The 18,349-nt window shown below is 37.5% G+C and overlaps 1 protein-coding gene across 2 annotated transcripts; it reads left to right on the top strand.

Moving 5' to 3' along the window:
* The first annotated feature begins 107 nt into the window (after positions 1 to 107).
* Positions 108 to 17,461, top strand: RBM46 (RNA binding motif protein 46). Of its 2 annotated transcripts, XM_027636088.1 has the most exons (6): positions 108 to 360; positions 2,575 to 2,736; positions 6,349 to 6,816; positions 8,354 to 9,136; positions 15,785 to 15,844; positions 17,213 to 17,461. In XM_027636088.1, exons 1-6 carry the CDS (start codon positions 330 to 332, stop codon positions 17,236 to 17,238), a joined length of 1,530 nt encoding a protein of 509 aa, XP_027491889.1. In that variant the 5' UTR covers positions 108 to 329; the 3' UTR covers positions 17,239 to 17,461. The 2 variants fall into 2 exon arrangements, with proteins under 2 accessions (XP_027491889.1, XP_027491890.1); XM_027636089.1 differs by lacking the exon at positions 15,785 to 15,844 and having other exon boundaries at positions 109 to 360.
* Positions 17,462 to 18,349: the final 888 nt, after the last annotated feature.

Genomic DNA, 18,349 nt, shown 5'->3' with positions numbered 1-18,349 from the left:
CGCGCACGCGGCCGTCGGACCCCTTCGCCCAACCGTCGCCGCTTTTAAGAAGCGCTCGCGTGCCGGGCACGTTTACCTCGTCGCGATTGGCTGACGCCGCCTGTCGATCGCGCCTGTGCCCGCCCCCCGCGCCCGCGGATTGGCCGGGCGGGCCCGAGCGAGGGAAAGCTGTGCCTGCGGGCCGGGCGCGTGAGGCGCTGGGTGGAGGGGCCGCCGCCGCCGCTGCCGCTGCCCGGGGAAGGGGAGGGGGCGCGGAGTTTCCTGCGGTGTGTCCGCCGTCCCGGGCAGCGCTGTGTGGTGTACGGCTCCCGACGGGACAACGGGCAGTCATGCCGTGGCCTCGTCTCCCTGGGGATAGCGGTGGGTTCGGGTCCTTGTCATGCCGTGGGGAGAGGCGGAGGTAGCGCGGTGAGGGACGAGGCTCAGTGGAGAAGGGGCCTTGACGTGCGAGTCGCGGGAGGAGCGCTGGGTGATTCCGGGGATGTTGGGCTTCTCTTCCCTCACTGCCCCACATGCTGCCGTGCCTCCTGGCGTGGCGTTGGTGCCCTCGGGCCCGCCCGAGGTTGGCTCGCTCCCTCCATGGTCCTGCTGTAGCTCTTCAGGGCTTCTTCACCCCTGTGGGCGTCAGCTCCCTCCGTTCCAATCTGGTGTCCCCTTGCCGTGCGTACTGAAAGCGGCGTTCTTTCACGTGTGTTTGAACTCAGCGAGACAGAGGGAAAAGCAGTTTGCCTCTCCCTTGCTCCAACTCTGTTGTTATTTCCGTACCTTGTTAGGCCTGAAGCTGCCAAAAGATTTCCTAATTATGGAATCATGTTTGACAAGGTATCTCTTCCGTGCAGCTGTGAAAAAAGTCTAATTTACTTGCTGAAAGGAGATGGGACATTTTCTGCAGCAGAAAGGAGTCGTGCTGTTACGGCTGTTTCCAGCTGGGGAATTTTTTGTGCTCTTCCCTGCTTCTTTTCTGGAATCTCATTTTGATGTAGCCAGGAGTTGTTAGGGGTTTGGTTTTTTTAGTGTCCGGTGACAGATGTCATATAAACTTCTCCAGAGTGGTTGTTTGCATGGATTCCTGCCCCAAAATGAATACCAGCTTTATAGAAAAGACAAAGTAGATCTATTCCCACCAAAAGTGGTTTTTTTTTTTTTTCTAGGATGGGAAAAATTACAGTTCTCTTTATTGCCATTCTGATGAAGAGATTTGTGGAGTCTGTTGTAATGTCATAGGAAGGCTGTCGTGAAAAGAATGCACTGAAGAACAGTTATTACTTTGATTCAAAGCACATTTGAAATGACAAAGCTGGGTCATGGTGGGGGGAGGCCACTTCTGGACAGTAACACTGCATAACGTGCAGAAATGCAGCAGGGGAACAGTCACTTCATCGCTGCATAAACCTGGCGTATAGTATTTTGAAAACTTCAGCTTATGCAAAGTCATTTTAATTTGAGATACTGGGGTAGTTTTCAGTGGAATGTGTAAGTGAAGAATAAAAGTGGTAGTAAGCATAGGTGCGGTTACTGTTTTGTGAGTAGAGGCAAAAGCTTGCTTAGGGTGACCAGCAATCATCTGACAATGTATTAATTATAGGGATGGGTGTGATAACATTTGATATATTAGCTACTAATACTTATTTTTGCTGGTTTATTTGGCTTTATTTTTACTAGGTCTTCTTTCTGCTAGTGGTAAGGGGTTAAATAGTTTGCTATCAGGTAAAATAAATAATCTGTGTAGATAATTTTTTTCATTTCGATAACCAAGCTCAAAGTAGTAACTTGAAAGTTAATTTTTTAGGGTCTTGACTAGTAAAGTTGGTAATTACCAAATGGTGTGATTGTTTCCCATCACCTGGATGATAGAAAACTAAAGCTCTTGTGTGAGATCTTGGCATGCCAGAGGAATAATGAATAGAGCAGCAGCAATCATACTGATAAACTTGTTTAGTTTTTGAAATTGTGAAAATGGATAAAGCCATGAAAATAGGGACTCCAGAGGTGGGATTATTTCAAACCCGTAGTTTTGCAAGAGAGTTCTGCTAAATTTTATTACATATTGGTATTAATTAATTTACTTTTGTTCATTGATTCTTTGAGTTCTTTAAATTAATAAGGCATGTGTTTCTTTGATATTTTTGTACTAAAATACAGTTGTGAAATAATTGATATTTTTATGGAATGTATTAATAAGAAAATGGAACTTGTCACTCTGAATAGTTTATCTCTTACGCAACTGCAATAACATGGTTGATGGAAGAATTTATTATTCTACTTAAGGGCAGCATTCTTAAAAAGTAGCTATGATACTTATGTTGTGATAGCTGTGATACTACTTGTGAGAATTGGAATACAGAATATATAGTTGCTGGTTAAAGTTCAAGATTATCACAGCTACAGAGCAATGTCTGAAAGCAGATACCTGAGATTATAGTGATTGGATTTAGGATTGAAACCTTATGCTAAACAAAGTAATAGTAAATAAGCAGTATAGCCTGAATTGTTTTTCTGTGTTTTGGTAGCTTCTCTGTGCATATAACAATTTAGCATTAGCTGAATTGGAATGTCTGCAATGTTCTGTTAAAGCTGTTGCAGATATGCATGAAGAAAATAAAACTGCAGCGAATGGATGTGGCAAAATCCGCAGTGGTGCTCAGAATGGGGCTGCTTTACTTGCCCTGATGGAGAAGACTGGATACAGCATGGTTCAACAAAATGGGCAAAGAAAATTTGGTGGTCCTCCACCAGGTAAGCATTTCTTTTGAGATTATGAAGTTTACTTTCTGTAAGGAGAGCTGTACTAAATCAAACTGAAAATTTGTGTAGCCTCAGGTTGCATATCTTCACAGCGACCAGTAGTAGAAGCTTAAGGAAACTGTGTAAGAAACACAACATGTGCAGGGTCCTGATATGCTTTACTGTTTAGAGCAGTTCAAGATCTCTTGAGCTAGACTGCATTGAATGTTTGCTTTTGGTGGATTTAAGAAGTCACAGCTTTAAAAGCAGCTGAAGTGGAGAGGTAACAGAAAAAATGTGGAGCTGAAAATGCAGAGCATGTTCTGTATGACTGACAGTACACTTGAAAATGTTCAGTGGCACAGAAGGGAAAAACAAGTTGGTGATGGAAGCATAACCTACTTTATTTCTTGTCTTACCCCTTACCACTTCCATTGGCCAAAGCATTTTTTTTTTAAATGTGTGCTCTGAGAGAACACCAGTGAGGATAATCTAACTGATTTTGTTTTCAGAGTTGACTATGAAACATTTATTTTAAATAATTTTTGCAGTGTCCTTGTTGACATAAGCAATGTACGGGAATTTTGCTGTTGCCATTAATCCTGGTCATATGAAATGGAATACAGTAACTCTTGTTTTTGAATCAGATTATGCACTTAAACAGAAGGCAGACAAATTATTTGTGCTCTTATTTCAGTTCATTCTCACTTGTGGCCTGTGATCCCATGTCTTTGTAAGTCATACTCATAAGCATGAACTGCATTACTTATTGCTATAGTTTAAGATATGGCTGCATCAGAATTATTTCTCTCTGAAAGTTTTTTCCACCTAAGATTTTGTATATACTTTTACTTAGCCTATGTAAAATGGCAAAAGGAAGCCTTGTGAAACTGTCACTGGGAAAAGAACTGCAGGGCATCACTGACTACTTCCTGAGGGTTCAGCCTGTTCTTAAATTATTTATACATTTTTTACATTATAATTATGACTTTTAATTAGAACATTAGACAGTATCACGTGTATTTGTTTAGCAAAGCAACTTTTATTAATCTGTTAATCTTTTCTGAAAGTAGATGTGTTTGACAGGGTATCTCTTCCATAAATCTGCTCATTGACATTAGTTATATATCTGTCCTTAAAATCTTCATGTATTTTCATACTTGCTTAGGTTGGAAATTGCCCTAAGTTACTATAAATGGTTTTAGTCGAGATGAGACTTGAATTTTTGAGACAGCTTGTAAGTAACTACAATAACCTTGTAAATTAAGAGCTTCACAATGAATTTTGCCTGTTTAAGATGTGGTTTCTAAAAGCTTGTATTGCTGCCAAGGAATAGACTCAATGTGAGCTCTGTTTTCAGCAGATCTGCCTGAAAATTGTTGTAAAGAATTACAGGTTTTATTCCACCTGGCAGCAGAACACTTCTTGTTCAGTTTATGCTGATTGTGGAAAATGTACCTGTAGAGTGTTTAAAAAAAAAAAAAGACAAAATTGGATTTTCATTGTTTTGTTTGGGTCCACTGCTTAGATGGCTGCAGAGATAATGAGGTCATTAGGTGTGTAAATCATTAGGTTACGTGGAAGTTTAAGATGGCATGGATCTCACTAACAGTGAGAGGATTATAACTGTAATGTTGACTGAAGTTTGATTACTTGAACTGTTGCAAAAATAGGAGTCCCATTTTCTATCATCCAGTGATGAATCAAATACCCAGTCAAGGAAACTCTCTGGTCAACTACTTGAGGATTGCTTTTGATTAATTCTCCATGTTTGCTCTGCTAAGTACATGACACTCTTTGGCAAATGAGGCACAGACCAGTTGTCTTTAAGTCAAGAGTCCCAGCTTGCTCCAGCTGGCTGTAATGTGCTGTAATGCTAAGTTAGTATGCAGCTTTAAAATTAGAAAGGGAGCTTTTTGTATGGTAGATGGCTTTTACTTGCTGAGAATCAGGGCTGCTAGACTGAGAATGATGTTAAAATTTGTGTAGTTAATAAATGAGGATTGTTATTTAATTTCATGGCTTGTCTACAGAATCAAGCATAGCCTCCTCCCTTTTTTCCCCGACTGAGGTGTGCAGTTACTTTTGTCTTTGGAGCTCCTAAGTGGTGTACAATTGGTTTATGCTTTTTATGTGGGAACCGACTGGCACGATGTGAGTGATGGCAGTACTGGCCTGCAAATATTGTTAGTTGTCATGTCTGGTCAGACCTCAGGTGAAGTGGTTTATAAAGCTGAAAATGATAAAGATGTTGGATGCTGTGTGGAAGAGAGACAGCCTTTTTCCTAGGTAAGTCATGGCAGTGTGGCTCCAAAGGCAAATCAGTTCTGATGCCTTGGTAGCTTCCCTGTATACCAGGTGTACAGTTAGTGTACAGTTTATAGATAAAAAAATTGTTCTGTGAGAAGGCAAAATTTTCCCAATTCTGTTAATTTTTTTTTTTCACAAGTAAATTACAGGCTCTTTGACAATACTTAAGGAAAAAGTGTTAATTACAAAATCATCTAAATATATTTTATTCTGAACTTCAAACCAAAGTAATTTATTTAATTAGCTTCTTGTTTTAACTTGTCATCAGTAATTATTTTTTCACCTTGCTTCCCTTTGCTTTGTGATTCCTTACTAGTACTTACTAGTACTTACTGAGTTTTGTGTTATTTTTTTTTGAACCTTCTACCTGATTTGTTTGTCTAATTTAAAAAAAAAAAAAAAGAAACAAAACCAAACAAAATTTTTAAGATTTTTTTTAAAATTATTTTGGGAAAATGGAGTGCTGTTATTTTGCAGACCATGACTCCATATTTTTAAATTCATGAATTCGTTTTTACATTATCTGTTGAACATATCCTTCAGCGTATATGACAGAGATATAAAAGAATGTGTGAATGTCCTTGGCTTAAGGAGAGAGGCATGGATGTTCTTGTTTTGGGATGAGACTGACTTGTTCTGTGGATTTTTTAAAATTTATTTCCTTTTTTCCTACACTCCAGCCTGTGAAAACTGTGGTCTGTTTTTAGAGGATAACTGTTCAGTCTTTTTGGCTGTTGAGGAAAGGATGGCTCCATATCCTGCATTCCTTAGGGAGTTCTATTTTATTGGATGAATGAAAAAGGTGGAAGCAAAATGTTTGGACTTTTTGAATGATGTCAAGGATGAAAAAATGTGCTGCACTTGGGACCCTTACCAAAATGTCTAAAAAATATGGGCAAGAAATGCAGAGAAACTTTGTGCAACTTTAAAATGTTGCAGTAGAAAATACATCTGAAGTTCATTCTCAGTTGTCTTTGTCAGTTTCATTAATAATTGACATAAAATTATAAGGGACAAAAAAATGATTGAAAGGTAGACTTTCAGTAAACCTGTCAATGTTTTAAAATACCCTAGTTCACTGTGTTGTCACACAGATTCCATTGGGAAAAAAACCCAGAAGATGAAATTAAGAGAAATACAATCCGTGGGCTTCTGGTATTTTTTTATTTAAACATAATAAAAATAAGAAAGAATGTGAAAATGTGCTAGTTTTCAGTTGAGATTAAACATAACTCACATCTTCAAATTGGGTGTGGGGGAAGTGTACCTATCTGGCATTTGTACTAAGATTGCTGTTGGACAATTTATTTTAAGGTTGGGAAGGTCCTCCTCCACCTCGTGGATGTGAAGTTTTTGTGGGTAAGATTCCTCGTGATATGTATGAAGATGAATTAGTTCCTGTTTTTGAGAGAGCTGGGAAGATCTATGAGCTCAGACTGATGATGGAATTCAGTGGTGAGAATCGAGGCTATGCTTTTGTGATGTACACCACTAAAGAGGAAGCCCAGCTAGCCATCAAGATTCTTAATAATTATGAAATTCGTCCAGGGAAGTTTATTGGTGTCTGCGTGAGCTTGGACAACTGCAGGCTGTTTATTGGAGCAATTCCTAAAGATAAGAAGAAAGAAGAAATACTGAATGAAATGAAGAAAGTTACAGAAGGAGTGGTGGATGTCATTGTTTATCCAAATGCCACCGACAAAACTAAAAATCGTGGCTTTGCTTTTGTAGAATATGAATCTCACAGAGCAGCTGCCATGGCTAGAAGACGACTAATCCCAGGTAAAACTGTTTGTAATTCAACTGAGTTTTTGTGGGGAGTCTCCAAATTGTGGGGAGCGAGGTGGTGGATCATCCCTTTTTTTTCCATTTTTAAGACGTTTTCAGAAGTACAAAACTGCAGTAGTGCCTTTTGGCTAAGGAGGATTTTTTTTTTAATTACTATTTTTTTATGTTTTGTGGTTTGGTTTTTTTTTTACTTTTTTTGTAAGAAACTGAAATTGAAACAATTATAGACATCAGTTTTATAAACATAAGCTACTGTAATTTACACCGATATGTATTTGCATGGGCACACATCCAGTTTTCATTTACGTGCACGAGGCCTTGCACACAAATTCTCTTAAAACTGAGCTTAAAAATTGTAATGCTTTGCATGTGTCCCTTATTTGGGTGTCATGAGTGGTGTTATTGGTTTTTTGTTTAAGCATATTGGAAAGGTCTTTAATCTTTTACTAGAAAATAATTTTAAGAGTTTAGCAAGTAGAAGATACCTTTTTCTTTGTACCTTATTTGATACGTTTTGAGGGAGGGAAAGTAGAAGGAATTGAATGTGCTGAAAAAGGAGGGAATAGGTAAAGGTAGAGTTAAAAAGCAAAATTCTAGAAGAGAAATTAAATAGACAGGAAATGAAACAAAACAATAGAGTTGAAGAAGCAAAGTCACGAAAACAGATAATACAGCATTGGCCTTGCTGAAATGAATGGCAAAACTCCCTGTATTTATTAAGGCCAAGATGTGGGCAAGTCTTGTGTTGACTGCTGACAGTGTTAGGAAGACGTGTTACCTAAGATTATATAATATATATATTATATATATGCAAATATATAATATGCAGTGTATAATATGTAATATATGCAATAGGTAATAATAAAATATAATAGTATAATACATAGAATTACATGTAAAACGTGTATGCATATATAATTATTTATACATACATACATATTTATATATATATATGCAAAGTATATATATATAATAGGAGGAGAAATACCTCCAGATCACTGAATATAAAATAAACTAGTTGTGTGATATGCAAAATGATGGGTTGACATGAGTAACAAAGTGGGTTTGGTTTTTGATTTTTTTTTTTTTTTTTTTTTTTTATTTTTGTTTTTAGTTTAGGTCCTGGCATCTGCTATAAGATGGAGTAAGGCTTGTGCTAGTGATATATATTTAGATTACTTTTTCCAGGTGTTGACTGTACTTTTTAAAGTGGTAATATTATTGAAGAGGTTGTGTTTACTAGCTGGTAAAACACACTACTTTTGGTCTCTTTATGTGTGTGTGAATATGCACGTCACAAAGTCTTTGTTTTGACAGCTTATGGTGCTTAATGAGCCCTAAGGGTACAGATAGAACACGTAGCATTTTTGAAAAATCTCGTTAACATTTCCAAGTTGCTTAAGCAGAGGCAGACAACAAAACCCAGTTTCATGTGGTATACATCATGTTTGCTTTTTGCAGAGGTAGTTGATAAGAATGATTCTGTTTTCCTTTACATGTTTTTAATTTACATAATGCTTCTTTGCTGTAGGAACGTTCCAGCCCTGGGGTCATACTATTCAAGTAGACTGGGCAGATCCTGAGAAAGTAGTTGATGAAGAAACTATGCAGAGAGTTAAAGTATTGTATGTAAGAAATTTAATGATATCTACTACAGAGGACAAAATTAAAGCTGAATTCAACAAGTTCAAGCCAGGAGTAGTTGAACGTGTAAAGAAGTTGAGAGACTATGCTTTTGTTCATTTTTTCCACCGAGAAGATGCAGTTGCTGCTATGTCTGTAATGAATGGAAAGTGCATTGATGGAGCCAGTATTGAGGTAACACTGGCAAAGCCAGTTAACAAAGAAAGTTCTTGGAAGCAACATTTTAATGGTCAGATAAGTCCCAGTTCTGAAAATCTCTTAGGGTTTCCTAACAAAGAAGATGGTACTCAAAAATCCTTGGGGAAACCAACAAGTCTTTCAGTTCGTCTTAATGGCCAGCACAGTCCAGGCTCCCCTGAAGTTGAAAGAAGTACATACCCCTTTTTTCCAGGAATAAAGCTTACTCCAATTAGCATGTATTCTTTAAAGCTGAATCACTTCAGTTCTGCAGTAATGCATCTGGATTATTTTTGTCATAAAAATAGCTGGGCACCGCCAGAGTACTGCTTGTATTCAACAACAAGTCAGGATGGGAAAATACTCTTGGTGTACAGGGTGCTTATTTCTAGTATTGCAGATGATTCCCAGAGTTATTTCATGCCAGAAAAACTCTGTACAACGGTAGAAGATGCAAAGGAGTTGGCAGCACAGTTCACACTTTTACATCTAGGTAAGCATTAACAGTTTTGATTAGTTCTGAAGAACTGAAGCTATTGCTTTAAAGTTGTTCTTTGTGTATATATCTTGGCACGTGTGTGTATTTTCATGTAAAGTATAAGCTAGTCTGCAGAAGCATTGGTTCTTGGATCAGTTGAGTCTGGACCATCAGATGAGAGCACTGAGGAAACACTGTGTAAATGTCTAAACAGTCCAGTGCCAGGGCCATTTTTGCTTACATTTATCTACTGTAATGATGTATAAGGAAAAACCAGATGACATTTAAGTGACTTAAGTCATCTGTGTGATGATTATGGTGCTGAAAATTTATTTGAAAGTCTGCCTGTGGTTTACCATCTTCATTTATGTATATTGCCTTTTTTAAAATTAGTATGCAACTATTAGAAAAGGGAAGTTTTTAGCTTATAAAAAGGTATGTTAAAATCTGTTCTTTTCATAGCTAAGAAGACAGATCACTGCAGTTCTGACAGTGTTATTTATCCCTGTTGCTCTGTAAAGTGAAATACATAAATAATACAAAATATAAAAGTTTTGCTATATAGTTCCTGCCTACCATTTTTCAAAACATGCAACACCCATAAAAATCCATTCAGATTGTAGAACTACTTTCTACAGCCACATTGTTTTATTAATAATTGTAGTCATCATCTGATTAAATTTTGTGCTCAGATCAGAATTTTATATCTGTTACTTGGATTTGAAGGCTTTTACAGAGCCATACCATAATGGTTTGATAAATCATACTCAGGCACAGCTGTGTATATACCACTTGTTATTTTGAATAGTTTCTCTTCTTAGTTCTTTTTCTGGCCTTTACATTCTCTAATATTTGAAGATGAAATAGGACTGATCTTTATAATTTTGCAAGTTTTATGAACCATCATGTAATTTCTTTGATTTGCTGAGTAATGTTCTTGTGCATTTGTTGCATAGTTTCTTACAGCATGTCTACATCAGTAAATGCTGTATCATGAAATGAATGCTCACTAGTCTTTTTCCAACAAGGTATTTTTCTGTAATTACAAAAAGAGGTTTCTAATGAATCCTAGAATCAGAGGTGTGTTTTCCTTGCCCTGCCCCTCCTTGATAGCCCTTCCCCTGTCCCCCATTTTTTGCCCCTTCCCTATCCCTCTTCCTTATACCCTTTTCTTTGTCCTTTGGCTCTTTCCTGTCCCTCCTTCTGTGCCTTTTCCCTATCTCCCCTTCACTAACCCCCCTTCTTTGCCCTTTCCCTGTTCCCTTCCCCCTTTATTTACCCCTTCCTGGTCCACCCTTTTCTTGCCCCTTCTCTGTCCCCCTTCCCTGTCCCCCCTTCTTATTCTTCGACCTTCTCTGCCTGACGTTGCCAGTCTCTGCCTTTCTTCAGCCTTTTCTGCCTTCCCCTTTTACCTTTTTTCTCTGCCCTTCTTCACCTTCTTTGACCTGGTCAGACCTACTTAGCCTGTCTTACCTTGTCCCTCAAGTTCTCTGCCCTTCTTCGATGGTTATTGCTCTTCTGCTCTTCTCTGCCATTCTCTGTCCCCTCTCCACCCCTTTTTCGTAGGGGTCATCCCTCCAACCACCAGTGTTTGCCCTTCTCTGCCTCTCCCTGTCAGTATTTGCCCTTCTCGTTTGGCCTCTCTGCTCCTTTCTGCTTGTCTCTGCCCTTCTCTGCCACTCTCCACTGGTCTCTGCTGTACTTTATCCTTGCTTTTCACCTTGCTTGTCTGTCTTCTCTTCCTATCCTTCAGACTTCTTTTCTTTACCCTTTATGTCTTTCTCTCTTTGTGTTTCTACTTTGACTTCTTTATCTTCCTGTTTTCTTGTCCCATCTTCTCAGCCCATTTTTTAACCTTTTCTGCCCTTCTTCAACCTTTCCTGCCCTTCTCAGCCCTTCTGCTCTACTGACTCCCTTTCCCTTTGACTTTCTTTGCCCATCTTCCCCTTCAGCCCTTGTCTGCTCTTTCTCATTCCACTCTATTGCCCATCTGTCTTCACCCTTCTCCTTCACCCATCTTCTCTGCCCTTCTCTGCCTTTATTTCTCCACCACCCTTCTTTTTCCTTCTGCTCTGCCCTTCTTTTTTGCCTATCTCTGCCCATCTTTGTGAATCTCTTCTTTTGTCTGCCCTGCTCTGGCCTTCTTCTTTGACCTTCTCTGTCCTTTTCCTTTGCCCTGCTGTGCCCTTCTGCCCTTCATTCTCCTCTACACATCTCCACTTGTCTTAGACCATCTCTATCTTCTCTGTCCCCCTTTCCCATTTCTTCTTTCTTCTTTGGAATTCTTTTAGTGAAGAATTATGTTGAAGAAGATAGGCTTGTTCAGGTAATACAAACCAGTTTCTTGTCTAAGTGTGTGTCAGAAGTTGACTGGATTTTTTTTATTATTACTATTATTTTACTTCAGAATTGGAGCAATGCCAAAGTTTTTGGATTTTAAGTGTTTTAGTTTTTCAGTGGTGGTAGACAAATTTTTTTTGAGTTTCTTGTAATATCAAGGGAATAGAAACAGGTTTGACTTCAGTTACTGTTATTTCCATTTATTATTATGCCAGGCAGTGTGTGAGGCATCAGACTTGGTGATCCTGTATAGTGCAGCTCTGGATAGAAACATAATGAAATCATACAGTACAGGAAATAATGGTTTTCTGATTGGCTGTGCATGCATACAGGGCTCAGGACTGCATCCACAAGTTTAGTTTGAGTCTGCTTTAGGAATGCAAGGAGGAGAAAGGAGAACAGATAAAGAAGTGTATATTAGAATACATTTAATTCATAAAATGTATTTTATGAAACAAAATTTTCAGGGAAATGGAAGCAGAAATAGTAACTAAAAAGTTACATGAAGTCCAGTTCTGTTGATGACTGATTCACTGCTGTTCCTGAGAGGCAGTTTAAGAAAGACTTCTCTGTTCCCTTCTGTTCCCCCTTCTTTCCTCCCATTTCTTTGGGTTTGGGTTTTTTTGGTTTTTTTCCCTCACCTGTTGCAGTTTTGGTTAATTGGAAAAGCTGTTGTTGATAGCAAACTTTAAACTGTCCTTCTCATCCTCATACTGCTGCTTGAACTTGTTCTGGAAGTCTCTTGATATGTAAGCTGTGGTGAGATTTCTCCCTTGGATGAGTTTGTAGCAGACTTATTGCAGCCTTAACTATGATGCCTTTTTTTTTTCTAATGCATGACTAAAATGTAAATAAGCTTTTTCTTTTTGCTTGAGTCCTTGCTTCTCCTCATTTTTTATTTGGCATGCCCAAAGGGTCTTGGAGGAAGAAGAACCTCCAAAGGGCAAAAATTTATACATTGTCTCCACTTCAGCAGTAGTGTCTTTGGTTTGCATTAGTAGAAGGTGGTGCTTTCAGAATGTCAAAGTGATGAGATTATTTTTAATAATAAAATAGTAAGTATCTCTGCCTGATTTTGTACATAATGTGAGCAGCACTTTGCTGGTTGAGTGTCTGTTTCCCTATTTTTCTAGCTATTAGGGGCCACACTTTTATAACCCAGATAATCCTGAATACAAAAGATTATAAGGGTGCTAAACTCAAAATAGTTGTGTGAGGCTTTCCTTAAAAGAGGAATGAAGACAGTTTCGGGTTTTATGCTTGACCATACATGCCTGCCTATTTTGTGTCTTACAGATAGTGTTGTCTAAAGATAATATTTTCTCTCCTATACTTCTCTGGGGAAGAATCACCAGAACAATTAAAAATGTTAGATTAAGAATGATTATTCACAGTTGTGGGCAAATCCTGAATGCAACACAAGTTTAAACAAATGAAGAAAGTATGTGTTGAGATTCTTCTCTCTTCAGTTATAATTACTAGTGCTGTAGGGAAAAGATTTTAAGGTGTATTTAAATTATCGGTATTTTAAAGCTTTTTAGCACTTCAGTGTGCCATACAATCACAATTAATGTGAATTGTTATTTAGCAGAATTCCCAAATCCCAGGATTGGTTTTTGACAGCTGTCTACATAATGGCCCAGTGCTAGTAATGCTTTCTTGTTATCTTTAACTATACTTTTTTTTTCCTTCTTTTTATGGCCTCTGTGCATTCTTGTTTGTGAGGATTTGGCCTCGCAAAGAGCATACAGAGCCCTGTTTTGAAACAAACATACAAGGCTGACTTTTGAAAGATTCACATCTTTCATGTTGGTAAAAGGCCTCTTTGATGTTGGCACTGAAACATAGCCCTAAGGAGTCTAAAAATGCAACTTATTTTGCTTATCTAACTGCAGAAGTTGTTTTTGTTCCAACTTTATATATATATATATATATACACACTATGTTGAAAGAAACATCTGCAGCTCAAGAAGAGTTGCTAGATGTGACAGAGGATTCCTCCTCACTGAAGTGTCTGTTGCATGCTTTGATGTGTTGATTGAAGCTGCACAGATCCATGTGTTGTGGTTTTTCTTTGAGTTTTGGCGGTTTTGTTTGGTTGGTTTGGGTTTTTTTGATAAGTAGCAGTGATTTGAGGAAAGTCTGACTGTGCTTCTTCATGTGTGTACAAAAATGACATAGGGAGTAATTCTTTCTGGTAAGTAACTTCTTTTACAGGAACCTAATTTTTTGGCCACTTAATTTTTGCTAATGTGTACAGGTTAGTTTTGTTGTTGGTTTGGTTTTTTTCCTTTTTTTTTTTTAAATTTTTTTTATTTATTTTTTAAAGCATATGGGCAGACTAAGGTAAGTAAATGAGAAAGAGCTCTGATGGAACTTTAGGATTGGACTGCTATGATTAATGATCTCAAGGCATTCTGGTTTTTGTGGTGTGTCTTTCTGTATTTCCTATCACGTAATAGAATGCTTGGTTTTTACACAGTGCATACAGTACTGTTATACAGCAGTCTTGAGCAGACAGCAGTACAACAATTAACCACTTGGTGTCACCTGAATATTTTGAAAAGGATGCTTCTTAGAAAATACAGGAACCTATGGTTTCACTGAAAGATGAATAAGCTGTATTTTAATGTTGCTAGATAAAATCATTAGCAGATCAAGGGAGTGAAAACAGACAGGTTTGCTTAAACGTACAGAAATTACATGTGTGCATGTCCATTTGTGAGAAGGAGAGCAGAGTTACATGTTGAAGTTCCAGAAGGTGAATGTAGGTGGGGTAGGGCGAGAGGGGAGCAGAATAGAAGAAAACCCTGAATGCCCCGTAGAAGTAGTTAATTCATCTTCACTTAATTCGGTTCTCATTTCTACACAGATAGGTCTGTGCCTTTAGAAGTTACACAACTCCTTAGTGTCATTTGCAAAATGGTGCTTGGCTGTTAAATGTGGCATCCAGTTAGAAAAACATGGAAGACTTCCTATTCTTGCCTGTCCTGGAGGCTGACTAAATTTGAGGCAGCTCAAGTTTGGAGACTGTATAGGTGTATAATTAGCATATACTGTATATTCCACCTCTGGTTCAGCAGCAGTGTCAGTGCAGAGTTAATCCCAAAACAGGAAGTGTTAGTTATCATTCAGGTAATGTAGATTTGTAGTTTATGGAATCAATCTGGCTCGTCCATATGACTTTGAAGAACAGGCAGAAAAGAACTTGCAGTTCCAGAGATGTGCTCTGAATTACAGAACTTCCACCTCCCTTTCTTTAGTAAGAGTAAGCATCTGAACCCTGGAAAAGGAGAACAATCTTTAGAAAATTATGTTTTGTTCGTTTGCATGTTTTAATTGCTGCTGGTGGAATTCCACTGATTTAAGAAAATACTGGAACATGTCAGAACCTACTTCTGCTAGAAATAAATAGGTTAAGATAGCACCCTCTGAAGCAAAGGCTGAGTTCTGAGAAGTTCTCTTACCTACTGAGTTTTACTTAAGGGTGATGGGGAAGAATGGAAGAAGTTTTGGTAAAGCTTCCTTGGTTTCAGGGATCTGCCAGGCTTTAAATGGGTATTCCACTAGAGGGTATTGTTTGTTCTTTCACACATGCTATTTTGTGTGATGTCTCGCTTTGACACAATTTATGGAGTTAATTTTTAGGTAGAAGAGAGTATTTAAAAGTGTTTAATACAAAGCAATTCAAAGGAAAATATACTGATAAAACTCTAAACCTCTAATAAATCTCAGGAAAAAGCATTTTAATAACTAACTATAACACATAAATAAGTTTTATTCCAGTTAATCATATAGAACTTATATAGTAAATGGTAGTGAAATAGGTGGAGCAAAAATTGTATCTTGCTACTGTGAATTCACATCTTAAATATTGCATGTGGTAGCAATTTGCAAGTCAAGGATAAAACTTGTATAAACTAGTTCAAAAGTCTGTACTCAGCATCTGTGTCTCAGAACAAATGTATCTGTAGGCTGCTGCCCTAGATTTTCGACATTATACTTAAAGTTCAAATGAAGTGTTTTTACTTTAATGTTTTGTTGTAGGGATTTTTTTTGTTTAAACATTGCCTTGGTTTGCTTTATCAAAATTAGTTGTGTTGCTGTTGGAACAGTCAACAGCCTGGTACAAATTGTAAGATGTTTCAAAGAAACCCCCAGAAATTTAGCAAATACAGATGATAAGTGGTGATTTAGTGGGTTTGGGTGTTTTTAGTGATTTTTAGAAAGGCTCAGAATGTAGTATAAGAAGTTTCTTAAGAGTAGAATTTAGAAATCTTAAATATTTATCAGATGACTTACACATAATGGTTTTTATCACAGCCCCCGAGCAAGCATATATAACTTTGCTGTCCCTGAATGCAGCATGGTGGGATAGTAAAGGTGAGTAAACCTCCCAGGATTGTTTATTGCAGGTTTTTGCCCCCTCGAAGACGTTGTCTTAGCTGTATTGTTTGCATTCTTTGTTAGAGAAGTTGTTCTTTTCCCCACACACACAGCTCTAAGACAGCTTGTAGAGATTTTCTGTCTGGTTGCTTTTTTCAGAGAGACAATAGCTCTACTGCTGTGGATCTGCTGTTGGATCACCCAGTCTGATATTCTTGTTGATTGTGCAGCACAAAAGAAAGTTATAGTTTTTACTCCTAAAATGATTCTGAGTCATTTTTCAGTCATTTCTCAGTTATTTGCTCTTCCAGGTTGGGTTTAAATTTATGTTCAGGAGTGTGAGTTACTCTCTGGGTACTCGGACTATTTCTTTGGGTAGTCACTTTCATGGCAAAGAGAGAGACTCATGTTTCCTTCTCTGACTTTGTTTTTTTCCAAATATGCTACTGTGGATGAGTTTAAGTGTGTATATCTGTCACTAATGAGGCCTCTTTATTTTTTTAAAATTAGGATTACCATTTTTGAGTGTCATGAGAATGGTTTTTAAAAGCTTAAAGGGCAGTTAGAAAACAGCATTAAATCTGTGCTCGGTGTTAACTTTACTGCTGGAAGCTTCTATTCTTGAGGCACACTGAATTTTTCCTGCAGATTCAGTTATTTTTCTAATGCTGCTGCTTATGGACAGGGAACATAAATTTGTAAATTTTGTCCTCTGTAGGAGAGCTTGGAGAAAATAAGTAAGAAAGATTACAACAATGTTGGACTATATTTATCTGTGAAATGACTTTACTGCCTTCAGTAGAGTCAGTCACTTCAAAACAGGATGGAATATAGTGCCCTTTTTTTCTACTCCCCTGATGATCACAATGAAGTTGGGTTTTGTTTATGCAGTGTACATCAGGCAGAACTTGGCACTTAGCTGATAGTACACTGATCTAAAGTGTTAAATATGCAATGTGAGAGACTACTGCTATGATACGTATGATATATGTAACTGTTGTGTTGTGTTAATATTCTGTGTTTAGTGAAGGTGAAACAAAGGGTCATTACAAAGTTTGGTTAAAATTATATATATGTAGGATGAGGAAATACTTATGTTCAGTACCAAAGAATGGGTTTTTTTAAAAGTATAAGGCTCTTAGGATCAAAAAACAACCTTGAACTGTTGACTAAACAGTTTCTTAATCATTTGAAATAGTGCTGCAGAGGAAAGGGCAGGACACAGCACTGGCATAAGACTGTGAATGCCTTCATTATACCATTATCTTAAGTTCCTTAATAGTTAAGTTCGTCTTGAAATGGGTAATGCAGTATGTTTGCTGAAATCAAGTCTCTTTCATCTCCCGTCCACCCCTTTTTCCACAGCCAACTGTACACCCTACTTGGCTTGAATTTCCCTGAAGAAGAAAAGTTTGGAATTTATTGCTTTGGATCTTGTCATGAAAGAAAAAAGAATACCACACGGATATATAATTGCCGGAAATTCACGTTCCATGTTTAACAATGAATAATTCTTCGAAGTGCATGTGTGTATTAAGCATTTCAATATGAAGATTAGTGAAATTGAATGTTAAATTGTTTTGGTTAGTTTGATTAAATTTGGGTTTTAAAAGATAATTTGTTTAAAAGATTTTTATTACCTGTAACGTACACTAGTAACTTATATTTAGAGTTGAAATAATTTGCCACAATTCCTTGTATTTTAAGTGTCACGCAGAATTTTTACAGCTTCTGTTGTAAGTAATGAATCTTAAGCAAACATTAAAAAAAACCAACAAAACAAAACCACAACATCCTGGCAACCTTGCCTTTTCATACATGAATGTACATAATATGAAATGAATACCACACTCAAATTTGTTTCCATAATTTAATGCAAAATTTTATTGGAAGAACATGTCCAATAAAATCTTTTGCTTCTGGTATAGCAGTACATCAATGGAGGAGTGGTATTTTGAAGGACTTTAGGTACCATCAGGCTACATGAGATTGCTGTAGTCGTAACACTGAGGTTCAATACCTTAGTTATTCTTTGAGACAAAGGCAAATATCCTGACACATACAAATTACATGTATTTTAAGTACAGCTCACTAGGTTGCATTTCCTGTTGTTAGCACCTCTCAGTTGGGACATGTGTGCTTTCATATTCACAGAGGCCTTACTTTTATCCAGGATATCCCTTGAAACCAGCACTTGTGCTTGCCTGTGGCAGCCATGTGAACAGCAGCTTGCTCACTTTGTAATCAGGCCATGTTCTTCTTAAAAAGCATTGTTTTGCATTAAACTGAAAATAGTTTTCGATTTTTAAAATCAGATATATGTAATTCACTTTGAGCCATCTTTATTTTTATTGTGACTATTTAGCATTTCTCAGTCAAGTGCTTTATTTATTAAATGACAAAAAAAATAACGACCTTTTTTTTCCTTTTTAAAAATCTGAAACAAATACTGTAGACCATCCTTATTTTTGGAATTTTGTATATAATTTCAGTTCCTTGTCA

This window comes from Corapipo altera, unplaced genomic scaffold (genome assembly GCF_003945725.1).
Source record: "Corapipo altera isolate COAL_440 unplaced genomic scaffold, ASM394572v1 22b, whole genome shotgun sequence".
Taxonomy (NCBI): domain Eukaryota; kingdom Metazoa; phylum Chordata; class Aves; order Passeriformes; family Pipridae; genus Corapipo; species Corapipo altera.
The sequence above is the reverse complement of the archived record's forward strand: the minus strand, read 5'-3'. Positions and strand labels throughout refer to the sequence as shown.